The sequence below is a fragment of the Herpailurus yagouaroundi genome, unplaced genomic scaffold, assembly GCF_014898765.1.
Source record: "Herpailurus yagouaroundi ecotype Mexico unplaced genomic scaffold, PumYag 28, whole genome shotgun sequence".
NCBI classification, from domain to species: Eukaryota; Metazoa; Chordata; class Mammalia; order Carnivora; family Felidae; genus Herpailurus; species Herpailurus yagouaroundi.
Genome location: NW_024412376.1, coordinates 148789599 through 148813681, shown reverse-complemented (window position 1 = coordinate 148813681; position 24083 = coordinate 148789599). Strand labels below are relative to the sequence as shown.

General features: G+C 51.4%; 2 protein-coding genes and 2 long non-coding RNA genes across 9 annotated transcripts in view; 1 reads left to right on the top strand and 3 right to left on the bottom strand.

Annotated features, from left to right (window-relative positions):
- Positions 1 to 1454: 1454 nt before the first annotated feature.
- On the bottom strand, positions 1455 to 2810 carry LOC121037412 (uncharacterized). Of its 2 annotated transcripts, none has more exons than XR_005793773.1 (2): positions 2531 to 2810; positions 1455 to 1820 (listed from the first exon to the last, which is right to left on the bottom strand). It is a non-coding gene; the product is annotated as an uncharacterized LOC121037412 (long non-coding RNA). The 2 variants fall into 2 exon arrangements; XR_005793769.1 differs by having other exon boundaries at positions 1455 to 1720.
- Positions 2811 to 2925: 115 nt separating this feature from the next.
- Positions 2926 to 8058, top strand: SOD3 (superoxide dismutase 3). Its single transcript, XM_040486846.1, has 2 exons — positions 2926 to 3051; positions 6673 to 8058. The coding sequence occupies exon 2, from the start codon at positions 6689 to 6691 to the stop codon at positions 7427 to 7429; it is 741 nt and encodes a 246-aa protein (XP_040342780.1). The 5' UTR covers positions 2926 to 3051; positions 6673 to 6688; the 3' UTR covers positions 7430 to 8058.
- Positions 8059 to 10990: 2932 nt separating this feature from the next.
- LOC121037423 (uncharacterized) lies at positions 10991 to 13528 on the bottom strand. The gene is made up of 2 exons (XR_005793777.1): positions 13077 to 13528; positions 10991 to 11636 (listed from the first exon to the last, which is right to left on the bottom strand). It is a non-coding gene; the product is annotated as an uncharacterized LOC121037423 (long non-coding RNA).
- A 2240-nt stretch (positions 13529 to 15768) lies between these two features.
- Positions 15769 to 24083, bottom strand: part of CCDC149 (coiled-coil domain containing 149) — a 96962-nt gene continuing 88647 nt past the window's right edge. For all 5 annotated transcript variants that reach the window (XM_040486820.1, XM_040486805.1, XM_040486831.1 and 2 more), the window contains 2 exons: positions 22485 to 22601; positions 15769 to 16402 (listed from right to left, as the gene is read on the bottom strand). In XM_040486820.1, the coding sequence (XP_040342754.1) occupies positions 15969 to 16402; positions 22485 to 22601 (551 nt within the window). In that variant the 3' untranslated portion in view covers positions 15769 to 15968. The remainder of the gene's footprint in view (positions 16403 to 22484; positions 22602 to 24083) is intronic.

Genomic DNA, 24083 nt, shown 5'->3' with positions numbered 1-24083 from the left:
GATGTGCTTTTTGGTTATTCACGCTGCTATCTTGTTTTCAGACGGTAGGTAAAGCAGGAATGACCTGTTTCCTCTCGCAGATACGGGCAGGAAGGGGAACCGGAGGCAGGGTCAGGGCGCGTGCAGAGCTTCGCCTGGAAGGGTCTCACTCTGGTGCTTTCCTGAGAGTAACTTCCTTCGCACACCCTAGCCTTCTGGTCGGAAAAGGCACCGCTGTCGTGTCCTGTCATTGGTCATTCTCGTCACATGGCCAGCCAAGTGTAATTAGTTGAGAAGGTCCTGGTTCTGACTGGCTTTCATTACCTTCTGATTCGCCCACATTGTCCTGACCTGTGAGCGGAAGGGTGACGCGTTCACAGGGAAGAGGAAACTTGCCAGAATGCTCCACGGACCCAGAACGCAATCTCCCTTCTTCACTGAGGAGCGGGGCTATTCACGGGGACGCAAAGGTGCACACAAATTGTTTAACAAGTGCCCGGCACACAAGAGCCACTTTAATAAATTGCTATCACTAAGAATGATGCTTCTTTGCCCAACCTTACTAACAAGGACCTCCTTGCCCCTGTATTACCCTGATGTGTTTGGACAAAATGACCCAGATCCAAACTTAGACCCTGTCGTTCCCTGACTCCGTTTCCCTCCCTCTGGGGTGTCTGGGCCAACCTGAGGCAGCCAGACACAGTTGGGAGTCTTCTCAGGCGTGTCTAAAGTACTCGGGTTGGGTTAAACTATCATCACACAGAATTTGGCCTTTTAGGGACGCCACCTGGAGGCCCTAATCACTGCTTCGAAAAGTTTTCTCCTCGTGGGAACCGCTTTATTTCCTGGTGGAATTTTGTTCTATGCGTTTTCTGAACACAATGAAAAGGAAACTATAATCGGTGTCCCTGCACAAAGGAAGTTCAAAGTTCTCTAGCAGAGATCTCTTCTACACAGACAGGAGTACCTCGGACTGCATTTTCTAATACTGCTGCTTTTACAACACTCCCTTGATTTTTTCGGTTGTTGTATTAGACATTAACCGACGTGAAAAGAAAGAGAGGTCAGCAGTTCAGTGTCTGGCTGCAAGGCAGTCACTGATGCGAGGAGACAGCCGTGGGGGGCCGGCTCACCTGTTGTCTCTTTCTTTCATCTCTCAGCCTGCGAGGTAGTAAAGTGTAACGATTAAGGAGGCAGGCTTTAGGGATCAGAGTCTTGAGTTGAGCTCTCGACTTTGCCACTTTCTAGGCTCTGCAACCTCGGGCCCCTTCCGGGTTCTTTCCGAACCTCATTTTCCTTATCTACCAAGTGGGCAAGCTAACGCCCATCCCACGCCATGAATACAAACGTTACATAAAATACCGTATGAGAAAGTGTTCCGCAAAGTGTTCAGTTGCCAGTTCGGAAAACAAAACCCAGACAACTTGAGCAAAATGAGAACGTATTGACTGACATAAAAAAAACAGAGCTTCAGGTACGGCTAGACCCAGGGGTGCAAACTCTGCCCCTGAGTCACGATTTCACTCAACTTTTATTCTGCTTCCCTCCACATTGGCCCAGTCTTCAGCTGGGTTCTCCCCCAGAGGGGGCCAGGGGGTGGCTAGAACTCCAGTCTTTCTAAAAGTCCCGGCAGAGGTGGCATCACATTTCACTGGCTCCTGCGTGAATCATCCTGGAACCAGTGCAATGTTTTGATGAGTCACAAGCCCACCTCTGGAGTGAGGGGTGAAGTCAATTGCACCTGCATGGAATGCAAATGCAGAAAACTGAGGTGCCGTCGCCAAAGGAAGGGTGGGGGCAAACAGAAGATCCCAGAGCTGGCTGCCCGCCAGAATGATCACCTTGAAAAAACAAGCAAACAAACAAACAGTTCTAGGAAGCTGGCAACTGATTCACTCAGCCTCGGGTGGGGCCCAGAATCGAAGATTTTGCACAAGCTTTCCGGCCGCCAGGACTAGTATCTGGGTCTCTAGGGGCCCTGTCCGTCCCTTTGCAGCCTCACTCCGCACTCTGTACTGGCTGCATCTGTCCACACCACTGTTCCCTCCCAGGCGACGAACCCCCAGAGGGCAGGGGCTCCTGCAGGTTTGGGCACCCAGCATGGAGCGTGCACCCACAGAACATTTGTTGAAGGAAAGAAGGCTGGAGGGCGGACAAGCAGGCAGACAGGACTGCCTTCTCCCATGTGGGCTTTTCTGGGAGAGAAAAGCTGCTATTTCAGGAAAGTGCTGCTGTGATTGAGAAAACATGATGGCAGCAAAGGAAGGAAGGCCACTGGGGGAGGGGGGGATGTGGAAAAGGCTCGCGGGGCCCTGGGCCGCATACTCTCCAAAGACTTCTCGAGAAATTGAATAATAAAGCGACAACAGTGGTGATGACTGCTGAGGAGTTTGATTGTGTGCCAGCCGCCGGGTTGACATCATATCCCCATTTTACAGATGATGAAAGGGAGGTCCCGGGGGAGCTGGTCCGGGAGCAAAGTCAGGATGTGACACAGCGGGGCCTGGGCAGCCGGAGTGCACGGCCCCCCCCCCCCCCTCCTGCCTCTCACCTCTCAAAGGCTCTGGGACGAAAACACCACGTGTATCTGCAAGGGGCCCATTCCCTTCTTGGTAGCATCGAGCAAAAAGAAGTCAACAGCTGAGGAAGTCAGGGAAGCGCTAAAGGCCGCTCAAGAAAGAGACCATTGTACATCTCTCCAAACAGGCTGCTTTCTGTCTCCTTCTCATCCCCCTGCTGCCGGCTGAAGGTCACTGGCTCCGTCTGGGCGCCACTCAGTGGAGTCACAGGAAGGAACAACTGGCCAGGGAGCCCGGGGGGCTGGGGAGGACGGAGGCGGGTGGAGTCAGAGGAGGAGGTGAGGCAATCGGACGACTAGGGACCTGGCCTACATTCCTTCGCAAAGTCAGCCCAATGGCCTTCTTTCCTTCCCCGCCGTGACCACTCCCCTGGGCCGGCTTCCCCTCGCTGCCCACAAACAGCCCGGCCTCAGGAGCCAGCCTGCATTCCTGCGAACGCTGGGTGCAGCTCCCCGCTTCTCAGGAGGAAAGCTCTCTTGGAAGAGCGGGAAAGGTGGGTGCCAAGTTGGCGTTCGTTTCCTTCTTCCCAGAGCTCGTTTTTTAAGAGTCTGAAACTGGGGCGGGGCATGGGGGGGGGGCGCTTCTTGGGAAAGCGACTGATCATCTAACGACAGAACCTGGCTGCTGGGGAGGGGACGAGCGGGGAGGTGGGGAAGGGGTGAGGGAGGCCTCCGGGGAGAAAGGAACTGTTGTCCTTTGCACCGCGGAGGCCAGTCCCAGTGGACTTTAGTGTCAGGAGTGATCCCGAGTGAGGAAGGCCGCCTCTCCCAGGACCTCCTCCTGCAGAACCACCTGCTTGGTTGGCGGAGGCACAGAGGCGGGGGCTCCTGGCCGGTTCAGGCTCACGTCCAGGGCTCCTTCTGGGAGTGGGCCGAGGGACCGGAACACGGGGAAGGTGTCAGAAGGGCCACCGTCTTCCCAGATCCAGACCCAGGAAGGAGGCACAGGCCTGGTGGCTTCCTTTGACCTCTTTCTCCCAACGACCTGTCTCCCCTTCCAGACCAGGCACATAGCAGGGCCCCCCAAAAGCACTTGGTCCTTCACAGCTCGATCTCAGGGGGACACGGTGTGTGTGTGAGAAAGGGGAGCCTCCCGGGGACCGGCCTCAGGACGTAGAAGTCCAGGTTGAGAACCAAGGAGTCCCGGCTCACCTGAGGTGGAGGAAGATGTTTTTTCTCTCAAGAGAAAAGGATCTCCTTAAAATGTTCATTATTACCCAGCCAATTCTGAAAAAAAGCTTCATCGACACACCCCGCGCCATCTGTTTTTGTTCTGTTTTTAAGGAAGAGTTTTCCAACTGGCAGAGCCCTCCTGGGGGGCAGGATGGCCAGCGGGGCTGGGGCAGGCAATGATGGTGGACAGCTTGAGGCTGAGGCCTGGGACGGTCCCCCACTTCCGCTCCTGCTCCCTGGGGCTCCAGGGCGGTAACCCCATACCAGGCCATGTCTGAGGTGGTGGTTCCCTGGACCTCACTTTCTGGGCTTCTCCTACCTTCCCGCCACTCCTCCTGGGAGCCCTTCCCGGGCATCACGTCCTCCTGTCACGGCTTCAATAGCATCTCTCACCTGATTGTCCTGAAACTTCTTCTCCTTTTTTTTTTTTTAATGTTTATTTATTTTTGAGAGAGGGAGGGGGAGAGAGAGAGAGAGAGCGAGCATGATGAGCAGGGGAGGGAGAGAGAGAGGAAGAGAGAGAATCCCAAGCAGGCTCCAAGCTGTCAGTACAGATCCCGACAAGGAACTCGGTGCCACAAACTGTGAGATCATGACCTGAGTTGAAACTGAGAGCTGGATGCCGAACCTAGTGAGCCACCCAGGTGCCCCTGTCCCGAAACTTCTATCAGCAGCTTCCCTCTGGCCGCTATGAGTCGCCATATACTAGGAACTTTCTACCAACCAGGCTCTATGCTAAGTGCCTTCGACTTGAGAGCCATTCGGTGTAGCGGCTAAACCTTGGCTTGGACCACACACTTTTAAATCTTGCCCTCAGCTATTCATTGTGTAACTTCGGGCGAGACACTTGCTTCTCTGGGCCTCAGTTTCCTGCCCTTTGGAATGGGGATAACAGTGACACCTACCCCATAGGGTTCATGGAAGACTTATACGAATTAACATATACAAAGTGCTTTTTAACAGCGCTTCTGTGTGTGTTTGATAAATGTTAACGATTCGAACTGTCTCCCTGAAGTCTCAGCCAGCCCCTGAGGTATGTATTATTATCCCCATTTGCAGATAAAAACAAAAAACAAAAAACAAAAAACAAAAAACACACTGAGGCTCAGGAAAGAGCTGGAGCCCCACCAGTTTTCAGTCCGGCAGTTACTCTGCCTAACTCTGCAATAAAAATAACTAAACCCTCAGAGAGTAAGTGGCAGAGGCAGGCTTCAGACAGTGAGTTCCAGAACCACCTTCTTGTACTCACCATACTAGATTGCCTTTCTGTAACGGTTACGGAAAGAAAAAAATCCTCAACCCCAGAGTTTATTTTTAAAATGGTACCTGCTGTGGGGCTGGAGAAGACCCTTGAAAGTGCCGCTGACCTGACCCCTGAAGACGCACTTAAAAATATGAAACTGGCCTGCCATATAATACCTCATTTAATCCTCGCCGTGATCCTTGGTGACATTACCCTATTTTACAGGTAGCTAAGACAGAGCCAGTAACTCCCCCGCAATATCGCCGTGAGCAAACGTTAGAACTGGGATTTGAACCTGTGTTTGACTCTCAAGCTCTGGCTGGGTCCCAGAATCTCTGACCGAGCTTTACAAAAATAATAATCCATGCCCACTGAATCAGAAGCTCTCGGGCAAGGCCTGGGCACGTGACTTTTATGAACCGGAATGTGACGTGCAGTCGTCACGGAAAACCCCTCCCAGTGACGCTGCCTTTTCCAAGTGCCAGACCTGTGTTTCCAAATGTCTACCAAACACCCCACGTGCATCACCGACCAGACTCTCACCCCCGGGGGCTCGGCTGAACTCACCCTCCCTGCTGTCCTCTCAGGGCCTCTGTCCATGGGCCCAGCCCAGCCCAGTCTCCCCTGCTGGCTACTCAGTCATCGCGCCGGCTCGTGCCCCCCCCCCCCGGCTCGTGCCCCCCCCCCCACTGTCCGTGCTATCCGAGATGTCTCTCAAGTCCATACCCCTCCAGCACTGCTGCCTCCACCTGGGTGAAGGCCTTCACTGGTTCCCATCGGGGTTGCTGCAATTGGGCAACTCCTCTCCCCTCCCGCTGTCTCTACTTCTCCCACCCCAACTCACACCCCCCCCCCCCCCCCCCGTCCCTTAGACATGCCGTGTCCTTTCACAGGCTGTGAACACGTCAGGGTGTGCCTCCTGCCTGAAAGCAGTCTCCAGTCTGGTTCAGCTCAAAAACGGCTTGTCTTGGGAGACCAAGCTCAAATGTCATCTCCTCTGGGGAAGCGTTCCTGGCGTTCCCCTGGCGGGATGGGTCCTACTTTCTCTGTCCTTCCCCAGCCCAGAGCTCATCCATCTCCAATCACAGGATGGTGTTAGAATGACTTGATGACACGCCTATCCCTCGGTGAAGTCCTCATTCAACAATCACATATTAAATGTCTCCTTACAGCCAGGTGTGGGCCCAGGTGCTGGGGCTGATGAGGAGGAAAACCGAGTTTCTGTCTTCAAGTCTGCTGTGCCCGGCAGAGAAGAGGGGGCAGGACACTTCGGAGAGGGCACGGCTATTCTAAGGGCCGAGAATGAGGGGTAGGAAGTCTTAACTGGTCTGTACAGGAGGATGCCTAGCGAGGGTGGCAGGGGGTGATGGGGGAGGGGAAGGTCTGGAAGGGCCATCCTTGTGTGCCCTGAGACTCTCTCCCCATTGCCCCATGACTTCCTCCAAGTGATGCAGACAGGACTTGAGAGGGCCATGATCACCCTGGCGGCTCAAAAAGATCCCCATGAGTTGCTTGAGACTGTGTCAAAGCCATCTTTACAAGCACAGCACCTGACCCAGGTCCCGGAGCAAAGCAGGCCCAGAAAGGCACGGGGCCAAAGGCAGGAATGCGCGCTGGGCGAGGAAGCCCCTGGGGTCGGGGGTCCTCACGTTGCCAGGGACTAAGGCTCGCTCTGCTCCACCCCTGGGGGCGCCCGCAGGTGCCCGACTCCGGCCATGCTGGCGCCGGCGCTGCTGTGTGCCTACCTGCTGCTGGCGGCCCGCGCCTCGCGCGCCTGGTCCGACCCGGACCCGGAGGAGCCCGGCTCCAGCACCGCGGCGCAGATCCGCGACATGCACGAGAAAGTGACGGCGATCTGGCAGGAGATGACGCAGCGGCAGGCGGCGGGCGACCGCCCGGACGCCGCGCTCCACGCCGCCTGCCGGGTGCAGCCGTCGGCCACGCTGGACGCGGCGCAGCCCCGGGTGAGCGGCCTCGTGCTCTTCCGGCAGCAGGTGCCCGGCGCCCGGCTCGAGGCCTTCTTCGACCTGGAGGGCTTCCCGGCCGAGCCCAACAACACCAGCCGCGCCATCCACGTGCACCAGTTCGGGGACCTGAGCCAGGGCTGCGACTCCACCGGCGCGCACTACAACCCGCGGGCCGTGCCGCACCCGCAGCACCCGGGCGACTTCGGCAACTTCGCCGTGCGCGACGGCCGCCTCTGGAAGTACCGCGGCGGCCTGGCCGCCTCGCTCTTCGGCCCGCACTCGATCGTGGGCCGCGCCGTGGTGGTCCACGCGGGCGAGGACGACCTGGGCCGGGGCGGCAACGCGGCCAGCGTGGAGAACGGCAACGCGGGCCCCCGGCTCGCCTGCTGCGTGGTGGGCGTGTGCGGGCCGCTGCCCTGGGCGCGCCAGGCGCAGGAGCACGCCGAGCGCCGGAAGCGGCGGCGGGACAGCGAGTGCAAGGCCGTCTGAGCGCGCCCCCCCCCCGCCCGGGGCGGGGCCCGCGGAGACCCCCTGCGGGCCCCGCCGCTCCTCCGCGCGCCAGGCACCTGCCCCCTGCCGGCCTTGACTTTCTCCCCCCAGCTCCCAGAGACACCTTCTCGCCCGGGGTCCCAGTTCTGCGCGGCTGAGGTCTCCCGAAAATCCCCTGCACCCTGAGGCCTCCAACCACGTATGCGGTGACACCCCTCCGCATCCAGAGGGCAGGCCGTGCCCTCTGAGACCCCCATCTCGAGCTCTGAGGAGCCCTGGATGTATTGAAATAACCCACCTACCCTCCCGGACCCCCCACCCCCACCCCAGGTTCCTTTCTACCCTCATTCCAGGAGCCCTGAACCAATCCTGCTATGCCCTAAGGGCTCAACTCCTCCCACCCCTTAGAGTCCTTCTAGGTGCTCTGAGACCCTTCCTGAGGTCACCTAGCCCCCCACCCCAACCGCCGACCCCCGACCTCTCACACACCATGCCAGCACATGCAGCCTGCAGTTAGGCGCCCCTGCCCGGTGTCCTCGGCTGTTGCTCGCCCGCTGCCACCCACAGAGAGGCCGATTGGCAGTCTTCGTGTTGCATATTAAAACTCAGCAATTCAGTCTTGCACTGGGGCCTTGGTTACTTTTGTTTGTTTGTTTGAGGCTCTGCTCCTAGGCTCAGTTACTATTTGGAAACCGCAAAGATATTTCCCCAAAACAGGCAGGATTTCTCCTTATCCTCTTCTCTCTCTACATCTGCTGACCACGACGTGGGGTCTCTGGTTATCTTGTCCTTCCGTGTGGCTCCCAAGATGGAGGGCACCAGGATCACTCAGGAAAGTGAGAAAAGAAAAAACCAAAAAAACCCAAAAAGCAAAAAACCAAAAAAAAAAAAAAAAAACCCAAAAAACCCTGGGCATCCTGGGCTGGAATCCAAAGGGAAAGATGGACAGCTATTTGCAACAAGCTTCCTGGTGGTTCCGATGCTGGGGCCGCCAGCGTGACACAAGGCCAGTGCCACTTCACTGGGCCCTGTGTCTCCTCACACGTGCCTCTGAGGGCAGCCTGAGGTCCCAGATGGTGAGAGGGCCAGTGAAGCAGTGTGACAGCAGTTTACAGGGCGGTTGGCTTTGGGATCTGAAGTTGCTGGCCTTCTCCACAGTCAGGATAAGGACAAGGCTTCTCTTGACTTCTTGACACAGAGGCGGTTGGAACAATGAAGCCCATGGGCAGGCTGATATTGACTAAGCCTTGGATGTTCAGCCTGTCTTTTTTGAAAATTATAATCTCTACACAGACTAGATTAGAATGCGTAGCCACCTTCATTTGTGGAATAAAAGCACCCAACAACTTTTTACGCTCCTTGGGCAGACCCACTTTCTAGCTGCGACTTCCATTCCTCCCAGACTCGAGGCAGTGAGTCAAACGGAACCTTCGCCAGAAACCCATCCCCGGTGGCTATTTTTACCGCTTACTAGGACTAACTTGTTATTTACAAATCTTTCCTTGAACCCAAGTGACAATTGGAGAGAAAGGTTTTTGCCTGGTGACTTTGCTCCACCAACTGTTCTCACTGGTTTGAAGCGTTCGCTTGAACCGTGCAGATTAGCGTTGAAAGGGGACTAGCAAACTGCTTCTTTAAATATCCTGATCCCAACAGATGTGTTTGCCTATCCCCACAGTTTAAAGTGGTGAAAACGAGGCAGGAAGCACATAGGACACACAGTGGAGAGGAATGAACACCCCACGGATGGATGCCCATCACCCCATCTTCCACTCGCTGCCCCGATTATAGGCTAAATTCAGGATCATCAAGGGAGGTTTGGATTTCTTTTTTAGAAGGAGGCTGGTGCTTCTCATCACTTACCTTATGTCGTAGTCCATTTGGGCTGTCATAGAACAGTCCAGACTGGGTGGCCTATAAACAACACAACTTCATTTCTCACAGTTCTGGAGACTGGAAGTCCAAGGTCATGGCACCAGCATGGTCAGGTGAAAGCCCTCTTTGGGGTTCACACCCAGTGCCTTTCACTGTGTCCTCACATGGAGGAAGGAGTTAGGGATCTCTCTGAGCCCCTTTTATAAGGCTCCCCCCCTCATGACTTTGGGACACCTTTGGAAAAAGGTGTCACCTTCTGTTACCATCATCTTTGGGGGTTAGGATTTCAATGTATGAATTGGCAGGGGGGGGGGGCACAAACATTCAGATCATAGTATCTTCTGGTTTTCGTTTCTCTCTTCATGACCCTCAACCCTCCAAGACCAAAGAGGTAACCTAGCAGACCCATTCCATGTTCTTTCGGTCCATTGGTGGGAATTGGATTGATAAGCTCTTCCATGGGCTCCAGAGGCGAGAAACAATGAAAGGAAATAATAGAAGGGTGAAGTGGCCTGTTTGGAACCCCCGCTCCGCCACACTTTTAGAAGCTGTGTGACCTGAGTTAAGTCACTTCACCTCTCTGGGCCTGGGTTTTCTCATCTGTAAGATAAGATCATTATATTGTATTGTTGTGAGAATTAAATCGAGTGTCATTTGTGAGAGCTGTATAAAGGGAGGACCTAAGTATCTAATAAATGTCTACTTAATAATGATGGCTAATGTCAGAAAAATAGCTACGTACCAACAGATTGAACGACCTTGTGTCCTAGTGAGTGCCTGCAACTAGAAAGATTCAAGTAGAGGAAACGTTGCTTCCACTGAGGTTTGAAAGAAAGTTTCTGCATCCGGTGAAGAGGCTGGCTTGCTGAACTTTGATCCCCGCTCCTGGGGGAGGGCAGGTAGAGTTCTGGGACGGAGGAAGATTGTGAGTGGTACAGGCAGGCATCTGGTTTTGGGCACAGAACTTGATGCGTGCGGCCAGACCCACCCACTGGACCCCACTTGGCCCCTGGAAGCTATTTTTACCCCTCTCATCTTACTGATCTGTTTTGTGAATCTCCTTATATTTGCTGTTTTGACTTCCCAGCCAGCTTGCTAATCAGTTTGCCTGTTTGACTCACAGGGTTTGCATTTGTCACTGAGACTTAAACACACACTTGTTTTGATTTCTTTTTGTAAAATTAGAAGCGTTTGATGTAATGACTCTACCTAGACACAGCTGGTAAAGTGAGAATAATGCTCGAGTTTGCACAGTTTAAACACAATGTAGACAATAATTAGAAATGCTATCTTTAGATGTTTAGGATAAGCTTTTTCTCAGAATTGCAGTGAATTTTTTTCCGAGTGGGGCTTTTCAGTGCATATATATATATATATATATATATATATATATGCAGAAATACTAAAAACGTAAGAAAATAGAGCAAATCAGTGAGTGCTTTGGTCAACTTGAAAGACTGCAGGAAATAAACTAACTGATTTTAGATCTGGCATTTTTGACGGAATGCATAAAATCTTTACATTCTCCATAATTTTCATGACTACCATACGATCTAATAATTTTAGGTGGCAGATTGCAACTGATAAGTTGTTACAATATGTTCAGAAGGAACGCTCAGTCTATATGCCTGGCCTGTGGCGAGGGTGGAGAGGGAGAATGGTGCAAATAATAAAGATAATCATCTGTATCAGGAAAATTACTGCATGTTTATTTCAGGTAACAAAAAAAAATATATAGTTATGTTACATGATGGTCATAGAATCCAATAACACAAAGTCTGCAAATGAATAGAAGTTACTTCTGTCTTTAAGTTAAACTACAAAATAGCAGCTGGCTCTCTCTTTTTCTTTCTTTTTTCTTTCTTTCCTTCATTCATTCTTTCTCTTTTCTTCCTTCTTTCTCATTCCTTCCTTCTTTCTTTCCTTCCTTCTCTTTCTTTTCTCCTTCCTTTTTCTTTCTTTCTCTTTCTTTCTTTCACCAATTGTTTTAAATTTAATAGGCTATCACTGGCCTTGGCTAAGATCCAAAATATATTCCTGGGTTTACATAGATTCCAGAAAGTCTAACCTGTCGGTATTGTACAAACTTTCCCTATAAAAAAAAAAAAATCCCATTCAAGAGGTGATATGAAATGTAAGGCAGCACATCTGTATCTATCATCTTAAATTGCCTTCATGCTGTATCAACTTGTTTTGTTTTGTTTTCGTGAGCAATCATAATATCGAGAGACAGGCCCTTCTTATTTTTCTGCTTCTCATTTCTAATTAGATTCACTACTGAGCTCTCTACTGCATCTCGGAATTTCAAATTTTTCTCTGTTCAGAAAGACATCTGGAAAAAAGGAATATATTAAAGTAGTGAGTTAAGTAAGGGGAATCTTTTGGCTCTTTGACATCCTAACTGAGCTGTGTGATGGTACCCTCTGTATTATTAAGAGAGATTGTTCCAAATGGAGGCGTCCAGAATGAAAGCAGAGGGCAGAGCAAAGAGAGGGCTTTTTCAAGGAGAAGTCGGATACCAAGCCATCCCAAGGGCTACAGGAAAGTGATGGAACCAGGAGAAAAGCGTGGCAAAGGCGTGCTGGAATTTTAAAGAAACAGGGACGAAAACACCAATGGGCAAGTAGCTGGTCTTTGAAATTCCTTGAGGAAGAGATTGAACCTTTTATGTCACATGGTGAATAGGGGCACAAATGCCCCAGTGGGAATAACACATCCCCAAGTTCACCCCAACATGTGGACGACTGATGCCAGTCGTTTAGAATTCCACGTCGTCACAAAATTCCACGTCGTCACAATGGTGTGTGTTTGGGATTGAGGACACAAGAGGACCCATAGGGGAAAGTGAATTTCACGTAAGATTGCCAACTGGGAGGAGGCCCCAGCAGGGACTGAGCTGAATGCCAGTAGGAGCCTCCTAGCTAGAGAGGCTTCTGGAATAGCCACGTGAGGTGAAGACGACAGAGGGGGAGGGGAAAGTGGACAGAGGAGGCATGGAAAAAGGAGTTAAGGAAGAGAAATGCCTGATTTTAAAAAGCCAATCCGGGGGCGCCTGGGTGGCGCAGTCGGTTAAGCGTCCGACTTCAGCGAGGTCACGATCTCGCGGTCCGGGAGTTCGAGCCCCGCGTCAGGCTCTGGGCTGATGGCTCAGAGCCTGGAGCCTGTTTCCGATTCTGTGTCTCCCTCTCTCTCTGCCCCTCCCCCGTTCATGCTCTGTCTCTCTCTGTCCCAAAAATAAATAAACGTTGAAAAAAAAAATTAAAAATAAATAAATAAATAAATAAAAAGCCAATCCGTTTCCAGGGGCCTTAATTACAAGAAGGACAAACGCTCGTATGTAAAAATCCACACCTAAAGGCTCTCAGGTACAGAGCCGTCACAAGAAATGCAGTTATGTGCAAACAAGCTCTCATTAAGAGGCCTGTCAGCTCTGTTTCATTTATCCAGACTGCTCTGCATTCTGCTGGCAACCGAGCTGGAAAAATAATGGAAGGACAGACATACTCGAAGAGTATGGGAACAAAGGTGGGAACGTTCCAGCTGCAAAACAGAACAGATGATAAAGAAGCCAGGGAGGAGCAGAGAGAAGATGGCATTTTTCTTAACAAACAACCAACCACTGCCCCTCCCCCCACCTCCAAACCCATGAGTAACGCAACATTCTGGCTTTTAAAGGGAAGACAATGAAACAAAATCAGACATGGACTTCAGAGACAATGCTGTCGGTGGTCTATTTTAAATCCATTTCTAACTTTCCTGTACTTCTTCAGACCTGATTTTGTTTTGGTGTTCACCCTTTTAGAGTGTGCGTGTCCCGGGTCGGGCCCTCCCTAGTTGCCATGGTGATCTTACGGAACCTAAACCCTTCGCAGGAATATTCCATCTCCCTTGCCAGGCGTTGGTGTAGACAGAGGCATGCGATAATTCTGACCGATGAAATGTGCCAAGAACTAGATTTCTTGCTCTTGCTCTTAAACACACACACACACACACACACACACACACACACACACACACACGGAGAAACTTCCTTCTGCCTTTGGACACAAATGTAAGAACAGGTGACTGATGCTGGAGCTGTGGCAGCCATCTTGGCAGTTTGAGGGAGTAGCTGACACTGAGGTTCGGCAGAGCAGGAAGATGGGAACCCAGATACTCGATGACTTCTTGAATAAACCAGCCCAGGAATGCCCTACTTCTGAACTGCGTGTTACGTAATGTAATTCATTTCTCTATTAAGTTTCTTAAAGTGTGAGTTGTAGCTGAGAGGACTCTGACTGACACAGGGTTACCTGGTGGAGGAGAGAGAATGCTGTATGCTTTCACGACGACTCTCAAAAAGACAGAAGACAACCATAAATAATTGCTGAAACCTGCTCTTTAATGTCTGTGGAACAGGAGAACCATGTCGGGCTAGGACAGCAGGGGTGGGGGAGTGTCATGTGCGTATGGGGCATTGTCAAGGTTACACATGTGACAGGATCAACTCATTGGCTCCGATTCCATCCATTGACACAAAAACCCTCCCAGGCCCTCGGCACACACAGTTTGGCTTATCACTCCCTCTGACCTCCGTACCCCAAACCCCCCTCTCTCTGGGACTCAGCGTTTCCCTACCCCTGACGGAATGGGACGGAGTTTATTGTAAGCCCTGCTTTCCAGAAGGTGATTCAATGGGCCCTAAAGATGTGCACCTGGCCGACCGTGTGTCAAAACCAGAGCTTCCGAGGGGAGAGATCTTTCTTTTTATTATTATTGTATTAAATCTGGCTGTGTTTTCCTTTGGTGGCTCTGGCGGACGATGCGGTCGCGCTGAACATTTGCAGATAGTTAAGGCCTCGTGCAGCAGGAAAATTATTTCTGTGGCTGCTGGCCTGTGCAAGGTCTGCAGCTGCAGAAGCGACCTCCCTGGAGAGGGAGTTGAGGGGGTGGGTCTGGAGAGCGGGGAGGCGCTGAAGCGCAGACGGATGAAAGGGGCATCGGGGCCTGACGGGCAGGGGCAGGTGGTGTGTCCAGATCCCAGCTCCTGTGTCCAGGGGCAACAGAGCACCGACTCGGCCGTGCCACCTCTCCCACTACTGGGGTGACCTCTAAGCGAGCGGGAAGAAAGCAGCGGAAGGTCTGCCCAGGCGCCCACGCTGGACCTTCTTGCCTACACTCCGCTCTCCTGCGGCGTAAGGCAGCACACGGCACAGCAGAGTAAGGCCGCAGATGAGACGTGGCAGGGAGGTATCTGGGTGGGCCGGCCCTCCCCCCCCCCCCTCCCCCCTCCCCCGCCTGGAATCACAAGCGTGCTATTGACAGCTGATACTTCGGAGGAATTTTCAACTTTTCCCAGCTGGGGAGCCTCTCTTTTTCCTGCAGGAGAGCCTCCCCAAGGAGTGATTCTGGTTCTCAGGGGGTGTTTGGAGCTTTGGGATCTGGTATCGGGCCTTTCTGGGGAAATGAACGGAGTTCAGCGGAAAGAAAGGTCTATCATTCGACGAGCCTCTACTTTCCTGTGGCTCCAGATGCCACCTGCAAGAGCTCATTTGATCCCTAAGGAAAGGACCAGGAGGGATGGTATCTCCCCTGTTCCCACCCTTGGTGCTTGGCCCCACAGTCCCCCTTAAACGGGCTGTCATGAAGTTATCTTGTTTTCCTCTCTCTCTCTCCACCCTAGGGCCACTGGCTCTGTGTCTTGTCTTTCAAATCTCAGTACGTGGCAGCACAGAGGAAGCGAGGTGAAGGGTTCAAGGTTTCAGGTGGCACAGGGAACTGCTTATCTTGCCCTAACCCTACACGGCCATAAAACCCTATAGGCAGCGCAGGTTGAGTGGAGAGAACCAGCATTTCCAGGTTCTGGCTCTTATCTCATCTCAGAAACAAAAAATCAAAACACCCCTGGAGTCCCTTTCCTTGCCTTCTTATCCCCGGGGCCCGGGGGGCCCCCGGGGCGCCCCAGCCCCGCTCCATCAGTCCAGGTCGATTAATCCTTCAGAATTACAGGCTGGAAAACTCAGCTCTAGCAGTCAGCAAACAGGGCTCAACAGGGGCTGTGGATTTCAAACCGGAAGCCCAGCCTTCTGAGCCTGCTTAAGCCCCTTTCCACCTGCCAGTCGGGGCCGTGACAGACAGGGCTGCGGGCAGGGTGCCAAGAACACCCGTGCTGGGAGGCCTTACGGGGCCCTGACATGATGAGGCGGAGCCGTGGGCCCTCTGGACCCATTACGCTCAATTGCACCTTTCTCTCCAGCCGCCTAACCATTACAAAGACAGGGGCCTGATTAAAAACCCCATCCCTTTCAAGCTCTTCCCATAATCTTGATCGACAACACTAAATGCTAATAGAAAAACATCTTATCTCTAATAAAACAAACGCCGACAGAAAGACGGATGCCAAAACCCAGCCGTGTGGGGGACACGATGCTGCGCCCGGCCGTGTTCACCGCAGCGCGTCTTCGGCACAAAGAGAGGACACCGGGAAGCTTGAGGACCGGCATTTAATAAATCGCACTGTGCTGGCATCATCAGCATGTTCAGTTTGCAACAGGACCTGTGTCCCTTCTCACTTGCAGACTTGGAAGTGTTTTAGGAGAGAGTCGCCTCCGAAAGCTGCTCTGATGCTTGATTCTTTACCGTCCCCCGTGCCTCCGACGCGACATCGTGGGGATCCCTTTCCCCTTCATGTTTTCACGGGGCTCCTCCTGCCTGCACCCTCCAGGGTCTCCTTGCTGTCCTCCGCGGCGGAGGCTTCGGCCGCTGCCTGGCTGGCCTCAGTGGGGCCCTGGCAAGATTTGGGGGCCTCCCCCCTGGAGGCCAGGCCCGGCGTGGCTGTCCCCATCTCGTTCCTCGGAGCCTCCCCGGGCCCTGCTCTTCTGGCCCCTTCTGGTTCGGCCTCTGCCTGTGCCTCGGTCAGTTGCGCGATTTCCCTTCCAAGCCTGTTCATTTCTTCTTCCTCAGAGGGTACCTGCGGTAATGAAGGATGAGAGGGGTCGCGTTGGTTCCCGTGGCTCTGGTTTGCCGGGGAGCTGATGGCGGGCCTTCCCGCGTCCTCGGGTGCTGTCAGTGCCTCGGTGGCGGCGTGACTTTCATCTCGTTCCTGCGTCTGGATCTCCCCTGAAACAGACCCGGGACAGCATCACACCTCTGGCAGGAAGTCAGCCCTCACTCCCTCTCTCCTCTCAACCCCAGGCCCACGTCCCAGGGGCTCTCAGAACATGCTGCTGGCGGGGGCCATGGGACCCACATTAAAAAAGAAAGCAGCCGCTCTGTGTCATTCACGGAGGGAAAGAGAGCCCTTGGCCACGTCCATAACCATCATTTCCGTGTGCCGTTAAATATCTAAATCGAGGCAGGTTTCATAGATGCTGCAGCTCAGGAAAGACCTGGGACCTTTAGTAATGACAAGAGGTGCTGGCTGCCTTCAGGGCAGGAAAGAGAACAGTTGGGAGGGCTTTAGGGTCCCCCATCACCCTTTCTCCAACAGCAGCTCATTCTTCGATGCAGACAGCTGATGTTTCCTCAGTTTCAATAACATGCCATGTGTAAAAGAAGCTTTAAGCTCCCCACGCCTCCTAACTAAATTGTTCCACCAAACTTCTCTAAATAACAGAGATTGTCGAGTTCAACTGGAGGGGGATGGATGGCAGAGAACGGGGTCCTGAGGACTGGTACCCAGCCCCATTTTCCTACTCATCGCTTTGTGATCAGGGGGACCCATCTGGTCTCCTTTCCTCAGACACAAAATGGGGGGGGGGGCCGGGCCTCTGACGTCCCTTCCAGACTGCAGGACTGAGACCCACCCGATCGTGTGCGCTCCACGCCAGACTCGGAGGCCCCCAGAAGTCAAGATTTTCTTAGCTCTCAGACCAAACAGTGGTGAAACGCATGCAAGAGTCTCACAGGGCTGATTTCAGGGGCAAGGGGCCTGGGGGGAACACTTCCTGGTACCCGTAAGGGGGCCCGAGAGGAGTCTTACTGCGATTGGGCTGGCATCAGACACATGCAAATATCTTCAGGCTGACAGCTGGCATTTGGGGAAACTGGGGGCAAATGAGGGCACTTAGAGGGAGTTGACCTTTTTTTTTTTTTAAGTTTCTTTATTTATTTTGAGAGTGAGTAGGGGAGGGGCTGGGGGGGGTGGAGCGGAGAGAATCCCAAGCAGGCTCCACGCTGTCAGCTCGGAGGCCAACTCAGGGCTCCAACTCATGAACTGTGAGATCATGACCTGAGCCGAAATCAAGAGTCCAACACTCAACCGACTGAGCCACCCAGGCGCCCTGAGAGTTGAGCTGTTCTGACCATGTGCTTTCCTGCTTAGAACCTTTCACTGGAGGCTTGCTGCTTTTAGGATACATTTTCATTCCTTTCACTTAGGTCTTTGGCAGGATCCTAACTGATGAGTTCTTGCTTCAGTCCATAGCCTCAGTTCCCACGTTTCTTTCACTTCTGTGCATTCTATGCAGGCACCTTTGGTTTCTCCCTCTCTAAAGTGAATCGTACTGGCTAATGACCTTTAGGTGATTTTCTGTGCTGGGCTGAGTGCTCAGCGTTTTACATGTTTATCTTATTCTAGAATATAAGCAGGAGCCTCACCTGACCTGTTCACAGTGCCTGGCACATGCTAAGCACTCAAGAATGTTTATAAACAGACCCTCACTTTCCTTTTTTTCTTTTGATGGAAGTATAACTTACATAAAAGTGTGCAAATCATTATGTCTACAGTTCACTGAATTCTTACACTGTGAATGCGCCCACGGAAGCAGCGGCCGGGACAAGAAGCAAAATATGACCAACCGCAGTGCCCCTCATCTCCCCCAGCTGTGTCTGCGCCTCTGAGGGATCTTTGCACTTTTTACTTTTTTACCCCTAACTTGTTACTTATGTATAATTAGCTCATAAAAAAATCACCTGAAGTATAAAATCCTACCTGATTAATTTTTAAACTTTGTCAATTTTCTTTTTAATTAGCATTTATTTACCTTTGAGAGAGAGACAGAGACAGAGGGTGAGCAGGGGAGGGACAGAGAGAGAGGGAGACACGGAATCTGAAGCAGCTCCAGGTTCCGAGCTGTCACCACAGAGCCTGATGGCGGGGCTCGAGTCCATGAACCGTGAGATCATGACCTAAGCCGAAGTTGGGTGCTTAACCGACTGAGCCACCCAGGGGCCTCAAACTTTGCCAGTGTTCTATAGTGGGTACTCACCAGACAGCTGATTAAATGTTTGAATCCGTGGACATATATATGAATAAATGAGTATATTAGTACATATATGTAAATGTCACACATAAATAAATGAGAGCAACCACTGAATTTATGGTATTTGTTTAGGCTGTACTCAGGTTGCTACCCTAAAAGTTCCTAAAATGGCACTCTCAGAAAAAAAGATCTCTAACTCACGCAAACGTTTAGTGGCATCTGAGGTAGCTCAGGGAAGCAATAACATAATTTCCATACTAACGAAAAGAAAATTTTTATGGTTGTTGTACGGGGGTTATGGGAAACACCGAGTCAAAACGAGCAAGTTTCCAGCATCGTGCAAGGAGCTGTATTCAAAAGGAGTAAATTATGGTCCTTTCTGCAGTTAAATTTTTCACCAACGTGAGATGAATAAACTCCGTCTGGAAATTACTCTTATGAAATTACTCCTTCCAAGACACTTAATAGTATATTCTGGTGCCCCTGAAAAATTAATTAACCTTACCTGTAACAACCTAACCCCTAAACCATTCGCGGTGTTTTTACTGTGGGTCAGGTTAATCTTCTCTACCTTAATTTACATCTAAGTGAGGGTGGTCTAAATTACACGGGGGCCTTTTGGTCGCCGGTACTTTGCCTCGTGCCATTTCTTTAGATGACACTCTGCTCATGTCCAAACGCATGAATCTTTTTTAAAATGGCAAACCTCTGAGATTACCAGGGAGAACTTTTCAACCTTTTTTTTTTTGGCTGGGGATTGGGGGGGGAAGCGACATTGCTGTCATCCTTAGAGGTCAAAACACAGCGGCAAGAGGGGGGATGGGCGAGGCTGTGGTTCTCCCGTTTGGTCTGGTCAGGGATTTTGTTTGTTTGTTTGTTTGTTTTTCCTGAGAATGTCTGGATTTTCAGAGCCTCAGGACCATGAAAACAGAGGTGCCAGGCTCCGCCCAGGATTAGATTATAGGTCAACAGCAAGATTTTTCAATCCTCTCCTCCCTTGTTATCCAAAAGATGTCTAAAAAGTACGCGCAAGTCATGGTCAGGAGACAAAGAAAAGTTCCCGAAAATGCCACAAACGCTGATCTATGTAACTAGGACCTCCGCTCCTTGCTGGACGTGCAAAACCTGCCCTTAAGTCTGGGTTTATGGAATGTGGACTCCTAAAGTGTGCCGAGTTTTGGTTTCCCCTTGAGAACAGACATGTTGCACTGCCATTTCCATGAAAGAAGGATTTTTGAACTGGCTCGGCATGGGAAGATATTATTAGAAAATAACAGTAACTATTCTGTGCTGTTTTAGCACGCAGAATTAGTCTCATTAATCCTTACTAATAACAAACACGTGTCAATAATGATGACGCAATCGACCGGTAGAATTGCTTCGTGGCGTAAATACTAAGGAGAGAAAAAAATGTTTTCTCAAAAAGATGAAGAAATAGTAGCTCTTTGTAGAAAGGCTGTTAGGCTCCTGAAACCGTGTCACCCTTGCACATTGGCCCGAAGGGGACATTCGTCTTCTTTTGCGAACTGATCTCTGCCGAGCTTTGTCCTCCCAAGTGTGGGCTTCTTTCAGTTGGAATTAATCAGAGATGCGGTGGGGAGGAGACCTTCCCAGACGCTGACAGCCGCTACGTAAATGCTTCCTTGTTCCTACCGCACTGGTGAAGGACGGGCTTGGAACAATGAGAGGTAATGATAGAACTCTGGAAGCTATCATTTTGAATCAGGCCATTACTTATGCTACCCTGGTGAAAATCAAGCCGGTCTCATGTTCCATTTCAATTTCGCAGGCCTGGGCCCACCCACCCGGGGGCTAAACAAGCTCAGAGCAGATAGAGGGTTTCGGATCCAGTGTGGACACTGGATGCTGGCACGGGGTGACCATCAGCCAAGGCACGTTCCAGACTGCACCGGACCATGGTGTGTTACGGGCCAGATCTGCAAACAGCCACGTGCTGCTGGCTGGAAAGACCCGGCCTTGCCTTCTGGCCAATATGAAACCCACCCGAGTTGGGGATTCTCTCCAAGAATTCTCCCTGCGTATGCTTGGGGATCCTCTTTGTTGAAATCCCAGACCTGTCCAATTCTTCCCATTCCATGCACTATTATAAGTGATTGAGACAAGCTTCAAAATACAGCTGTACCCAGTGAGCCTTGCCGAGCCCAGCTCAGATTAGCAGAACTGCTGGTCTGACCCAAAGACTCATGATTAATAATACATAGTAGTTCCTTTCAGCCCTAGGTTTTGGGGTGGCTTGTTACACAATGGTAACAACTGTTTCAAACTGGTTAGTACAGCTCGATAAAAGCACAGTTTTCAAGTCAGGTCAGAAAGACACGGTAGGCCAGTTTGCCGGTTACGATTTCAAGTGGGAGACAGTGGGGAGCCACCGAAGATTTCAGAGCAGGGTGCACAGGTGTAGGAGAGCAATGCTCCAGAAGCTTTACCCTACAGCACAAGGGAGGAGGATGGGAGTGAAGTAGGGAGGGTCCAGAGGACAGGGAAACCGGATGGAAGCCCTGCAGAGGAAGAAAAGAGGGTTGAGCCAAGCCAGAGGTGGGAGGAATGGAGGTGGGAGAAGGTCTGAAGAAGAGTGGCCACAGACCAGATGCGATGAGGAAGGAAAGCTGACAGGGGTCGACGAGGACTCCAAAGGCAGCTGCAGAGCCGAGAGGGTGGCAAAAAAAGGGAGGAAGCGTGGAGAGTTGGTGACGGCATACTTGAGAAGCCCACAGAATACTTAGGTGGTAAAGTCTGGACTTTGGCAAATAAGGGACTGTAACTCTGCAGATGGGACCCGGCTGGAAAAATATTTCGAGAATATTTTCGTAGCGCTGATGGTTGCAGACATGACTCAGAGCGAGAGGAGACGGAGAGAAAATACCGGAATTGGGGAGAGACCCTTGGCTCCTGCAAGCTGGGTGTGTGAGTTACGTGCTACTGTGCCACAAGTTAACTCAAAACGTAGCAGCTGGAGACTCAGGAGCCTGGGAGCAATTGATCGGGGTGGCTCTCATTAGCAGTCTCTCATGAAGCTGTCACCAAAATGTTAACTGGGGTTGTTGTCATCTGAACGCTTGACTGGGGCTGCGGATTCTGCTTCACAGCTGGTGGCTGGAAGGCCTCAGTTCCAGACCTCATGAACAGCATGTAGGACTGCTTGGGTATCCTCAGCACATGGCAGCCAGCTTCCTCCAGGGAGGATGACTCAAGATAGAGACAGAAAGGAAGACCCCGTATGTCTTTTATGACCCAGTCTAGGAAGTCACATAAGGTTACTTGTGCCTTGTATTCTATTAGTCACCCAGATTAACCCTGATACGATGTGGAGGGGAATATGCGAGGGCATGAATACCAGGAAGTGAGGATCACTGGGGGCCATCCTGGAAGCCGGCGATCACACTAGGGATAAAAAAGAAGACAGACGAAACTTGGAAAGATAGGAAGGATAGATAGTTTAGCTGGGAAAACAAGACTGCCACATGGGAAGACAGCTGTATCTCACATTGTGAGATGGGCCCCTGTGGCACCCTCAACGGTACCTTCAAAACACTCTGCCTCCGGAAAGTGTGTCTGGTAGAGGAGAAGCTTTTATTCTCCATTTAAATGATTCCCAGGACACTTAACCTGTGCCAGACAATGGGCCAAGATTTCCCTGAGGTTGGCACCATCATCTCACCAGTCTATGGGTAAGGACACGTGCAGAGGTTAGAAGTCCCACTTCTCAGAGCCAACACAATATGGGGTTGGAATATGAGCCCGACCTGTTCATATCCTGAGCCCTTTCTCTTAACCTTGATGCCACTGTTCTGAGTCCAGAGGCCTGCATTCTTTGGCCGGAAGCTCCAAACAAGACAGGCCCACAGAAACAACAACAGGAAATGCAAGGAAAGACCCCACGGGGCCACAGAAGGGGTAGGAAGGGGAAGAACTGATGCCCACTGAGCCCCTCCTCTGTGATCAGGTAGAGACAGAGAAATCAAGGTGTGCTTACTGACCGTCCTTGGAATTCGTTTTGTTCTCAGCAGGCTGCTCGATGAACTTCAGCAGGGGAGACCTTGATCTCTGTATGGTGGGAACAGCGGGGTCGCCGAAGAGTATGGTGTCCTTGTCCCCTGTCGTGGAAAAGGGGAAAATGGACACAGGATGTCACCAGTGCGGTTATAGTTACATTCACCCCACACAATGGACTGGCCGTTTGGGTGAACAAGGCACTTTCTTTAATCACAGGCCATGCCGTGGAAGAGGAATGGCTGACCGGCCCCTTCTGTAGCGTGACGACCAGGCAGGGAGGTGCAGGGTCAGCTGTCTAGTGTCCTGAGAGTCTGCTGGGACATGGCTGCCAATAAATGCCACCGTTTGTTATGTTGGCCACAAACCGAATGGCTTTGGTCTGGGTTAGGTGAGAGCACGGATAACCACTGCGGGGTGTTCGGGAGTGCAGGCTCTGGGACTGCTACACGGTTTGTGTTCTGGACCCCGCCACTTGCTAGATGGCTGACTTCAGACAAGGGACTTAAGCCTCAGAGCCTTCCTCTGTAAAATGAGGAAGGACAGCACGCACCTCGCCGGGTAGTTGTGATGAAATGAACGGACTCGTGTGAAGCACTGAAGCATTTCATTAGCGCTCAGTGAATGTCACATCTTGAAATTATTACTTTGCAGTGTAGACAGCTACATACACTCTAAACCCTTACACTAGGGGCGCCTGGGGGGCTCAGTCGGTTAAACATTCGACTTTGGCTCAGGTCATGGTCTCACGGTTTGTGGGTTCAAGCCGCAAGTCAGGCTCTGTGCTGATGGCTCAGAGCCCAGAGCCTGCTTCGGATTCTGTGTCTCCCTCTCTCTCTGCCCCTCCCCCCCCCCACTTTGTCTCGCTCTGTCTCTCAAAAATAAATAAATGTAAGCAAAATTTTTTTTAATTAAAAAAAATAAACACACTCTACTTGCCATATACACTATATTTGATTTATTTCAATTTGATCATGTAGGCTGAGTACTAACTCTGTCATGTGGACGATAGTGTCAGGTCCCCCAAATTATCACAGCTAAACTTTCACTTACAACCTCTAGTCCCATACTGGCCAAACTCTTTCATCTATTAGGAACTTGTAGTATGAACACCCTAAATGGATAGAGAAAGTTTGAGGAATGAAGAAGACCATTACAACTCTATTGTTGAGGCCATGGCAAGTTCTGGAAGTTAGGAGCAGGGAAGTGTGGCTTTGGACACAGTGCGGCTCATGGACACAGGCACACAGACACAAAACACGTGGACATAAAGGGACACTGCCCAGGGGTCAGGAGGGCACGCCAAGCAGAATCCGATCCCAGACTTCTGTCCACGAGGCCTTGTGATTCTGAGGGTGGGAACTGCAGTGCCCAAAATGAAAACCCCAGGGCTATGGATCCAGCCTGCTTAGCAGTCCAACTTTGAGCAAGACCTTTTCTTTCTTTCTTTCTTTCTTTCTTTCTTTCTTTCTTTCTTTCTCTTCCTTCCTTCCTTCCTTCCTTCCTTCCTTCCTTCCTTCCTTCCTTCCTTCCTTCCTCCCTTTTCTTTCTTTCTTTCTTTCTTTCTTTCTTTCTTTCTTTCTTTC